A 3,814-nucleotide genomic window follows, 5' to 3' on the forward strand; every position below is an offset into this window, starting at 1 on the left:
TTCCAGGGTCTAAGGTTTCCCATTCCCTAGTACCAGGGTTGTTGCTCCTTTTCCACTACCACAAAATTGGTGTAATCATTCTAGTAGCTATAACTTTGCCATTTTTCCTAGTCATTTCCTAATCACACTCAAAACTTTTGTATAGAATGATAAGGAGCAAGAGGAATAAGGGCATTTTCACGCCATTTACAGAGATCATTTATATTCACCACCTTGGGCCTACTGGGCCATTTAAGGGAATTCTTAGAGCAGTGTACTCAAGTAAACCATAGTTATCTTCACAATCTAGGATCGTATTTATTCAACAGGAGAATCTAGGTGGCTGAACAAGAATTAAATAATTTTAATACCATTTTGACTGGCCTACTGTCAAGAAACTGGACTGGCCAAGCTGGTCAGAAGTTCACTCTTCAGGGAAAGAAGGAAGCATCATGCTTTCTTTCGACTTCTGACAAGCTGTAGTAGGTGTATTTTTTTTTTTTTCTTTTCTACTCAACCTGTTAAGGACAGTTAGAAACCCTGGACCACATGTAAAAGAAAAACATAAGAATTTGGAGAGAAGAAGCCAGACTAGCTTTGGAACTTGGGGCTTCAGGAAAGATAGAACAGTGAGTTCTCTGAGCTTTCTTTTGCCTCATGTAATCCAAGTGAGTCCTGGAGAAGCCAGGAACCTGGCAATGTTAACAGATGTGGACAAAAAAGGCCACGAAAAGTCTTCTCTCTGCAGCCAAAGGTCCAGGAAGAGGACAGCTTAGAAAGACAGGAAACTTTAGCACATTTATCTGTACCTAGAGGCAAAGAATTATGCAGAGAGTTGTGCAGCAACCGAGCAAACACATAAGTAGAAGGAAACGGACGCCTGGCAGGAAAGCTCTATGGTGTTTTCACTCACCCTTGTTCCATCTTTCCATCACTGTATCCATGGCAGTTTTTAGATAGCTGCCTGCATCCCCAGTGTGGGTTCCTGGTGGTGGAGGGGGAAGAGCTCTTTGTCATGAGAGAGCAGAGCTTCACTGCTTTAACCTGTCTCGTGGCTCCCTCAAAGACTAACACAAAGGGCTTTTCTGCATGTCACATAACTCAGCACTCTCTCAGGGCAGAGAAATTGTTACACAGAGAACATTTTCTAAGAAAAATTCAACAGTAGATTTGAATAGGCAGGAGGAAGAACTTGAAGGTAGGTTAACTGAAATTGTCCAGTCAGAGAGCAGAAAGAAAAAAGAATGAAGAGAAATGAACTGAGGCTGAAGAACCTGTGGGACACTGTCAAATTTTCTGACGTAAATATAATAGGATTCCCAGAAGAGGAGGAGAGTGAGAAATAGCTGTGTGAGTTTTGTCAAAAGCAATGTTCTCTTAAAGAAAAGGATCCCACTGTTTGTTAGCATCTTCTCCCTCATCCTACTTCCTACATAGCTGGCGGTGGGAATAGGGAGGACCTGACCAGTCCATCTTTGATGGATACTCTTTACCTAGTTTTTGAGCAGAAAGGGACCTGCTGCCTTGCTGGTCTCCAGCCACTAGCTTCTACAAGGGCATGAGGCAGGAGGTGAAATGAGAAGAAATAGTACTTGTCTGTGCTTCTTTTTCCGTTAGATTCAGTTAAGCTTCTTGCATAGGCAGCCCTCTGATAAACCTAGTTAGCTGGTTAGGGTACAATAGAAAGGCAGAGAGTGATTGTTGCTGTTTTTGTCTAGTTGCTAAGTCATGTCTGACTCTTTTGCATCCCCATGGACTATAGCCTTGCCAGGCTCCTCTGTCCATGGGATTTTCCAGGCAAGAATACTGGAGTGGCTTGCCATTTCCTTCTCCTGGGGAATCTTCTTGACCCAGGGATTGAACTTGCGTCTCTTGCACTGGCAGGCAGATACTTTACCACTGAGCCACCAGGGAAGCTTGTTAGAGAGACTGATACCAGACCCATAATCCTGAGGTGCCAGGGCTGTGTACAAGAAGAGGGATTAGACCCATGAACATGTCCTTTGGGTTTTATTTACACTCTAGGTACTGAAGGCTGGTCCATCTACTACCATCAGCGCAAGTAAGCAATGTTTCCACACAGATATGCCACTGGTACAAAATGGAATTAAGAATTAAGTCCTTGACTTTGTTAAAAAGCTGCCCAAGTTGTGAGCTGGCAACATGTTTGTTCAGTTAGATTTTAGGTCATTGTGTCTTAAGAGGATTCTTTTGAGTTAGATTAGACTTCTTTAAAAATAGAAGTAGGGAAATAAGATAGGAAGTGTTGGCCTGATTTGGAGAAAAGCTACATAGACCCCCTGAATCATGAGAGCCTCACCCAGACTTCTATCACTAGAATATCTTAGGACTGGTTTTTCAGTGTGACAGAGTGGTCATTTGATAAAACTGCTTCTAATCAGACAAGTGTTGCTGTTTGATGTAATACACACATGTAGACATTACTCTATCCCCACACACATTGACTTGGACCATATGCTTCTCAAAATTTTTAATTTAACTAAAGTGGCAAATTTTTATTTTCATCAGTTCCCATAGTAAGGATCTATGTTTCAAATATTTCTTTGATCAGGGTCTTGAGTCCACAAGATGGCAGTGTCTTCTCAGGGACCCTGCTCATGTGTTCCTTCCTGTGTGTGTGTGTGTGTGTGAGAGAGAGAGAGAGAGAGAGAGAGAGAGAGAGAGAGAGAGAGAGGGAGAGAGAGAGAGGGAGAGGGAGAGGGAGAGGGAGAGAGAGAGGGAGGGAGGGAGAAAGTGGGAGGAGAGAGGAGGAGCTCGGTGGTGTGTTGCACGGGTAATGAAAAAAAGTCTCTTTTGTCTTTGATAGAACAGGCTCTTTTTATGATTTCTAAAGCAGAAGAATTGAAATGTCTGAGTTCCACTCTTTTTTTGTTTTGTTTTTTAGGGCTTAAAATTTGAATCCTCAGTGAACCAGAGGAGGCAAGAATGATGAAGTCTTCAAGAGATTTATTAGTGATTCTGTGGCTTCAGTTAATCTGTAAGTTTGGGGCATTTCTATGGGACCATAAAATACATTATTTGGAGTGTTTGTCCCTTCTAGGCTCATGGAGAAACATGAACACTGTTTCCCTTAAATAAGGCATGGTAGAGGTGGGAGGCCTGTGAAAAGGTAACTTGAATTCTGGAGAGGAGGCATCCACTACCTAACCCACCTTCTTTGACTGAGCGTTCACTATCTCTTTGCACAGCGGTGAGCAGCCAGCAGAACACAGTGGAGCAGAGCCCTGCGTCTCTGCCTGTCCCAGAGGGAGCCGTCGCCTCTCTCGGCTGCACTTATTCTGACAGTAATTCTCAGTACTTCGCATGGTACAGACAGTACCCTGGGAAAGGCCCTGAGTTTCTGCTGCCCGTGTATCCCGACAAAGACAAAGAGGCAGGAAAATTTACAGCGCAGTCCAATAAAACCAACAAGCGTGTCTCCCTGCATATCAGAGACTCCGAGCCCAGCGACTCAGCCACCTACCTCTGTGCAGTGAGCACACAGTGCTCCTCATGCACCTGCTGCCTGTGCCCAAACCTGCTGGGGCCCAGCAGTGCCTCTTGGAGATCTTAGGCTGCAGGGCACAGACATTCTGTCACCTCTCTACATGTAAATGAAATTAAGAGTAACAGTGTAGAAGGTTTGATTGATTAGGGAAGTATTTTCATAATTCTGAAACAGTTGATTCTGAAGGGAAATTAAAGAGACAGTTTGGTCTGAATGACTGAAATATTTTTCAGTCTTCTCATTGTACTCCAGTTTTGTACCATAACTTTACTTACTGGAATTGGTATTATGGTGCTTTTATATATGACAATATTTTAATATGATAAC

At 43.2% G+C, this 3,814-nt stretch overlaps 1 gene segment (V, D, J or C); it reads left to right on the forward strand.

Moving 5' to 3' along the window:
- The first annotated feature begins 2,727 nt into the window (after positions 1-2,727).
- Positions 2,728-3,553, forward strand: LOC120853699. The segment is given in 2 exon segments: positions 2,728-2,977; positions 3,189-3,553. Coding segments are annotated over 2 exon segments (417 nt in total).
- Positions 3,554-3,814: the final 261 nt, after the last annotated feature.

The sequence above is a fragment of the Oryx dammah genome, unplaced genomic scaffold (genome assembly GCF_014754425.2).
Source record: "Oryx dammah isolate SB20612 unplaced genomic scaffold, SCBI_Odam_1.1 HiC_scaffold_26, whole genome shotgun sequence".
Lineage (NCBI taxonomy): Eukaryota > Metazoa > Chordata > Mammalia > Artiodactyla > Bovidae > Oryx > Oryx dammah.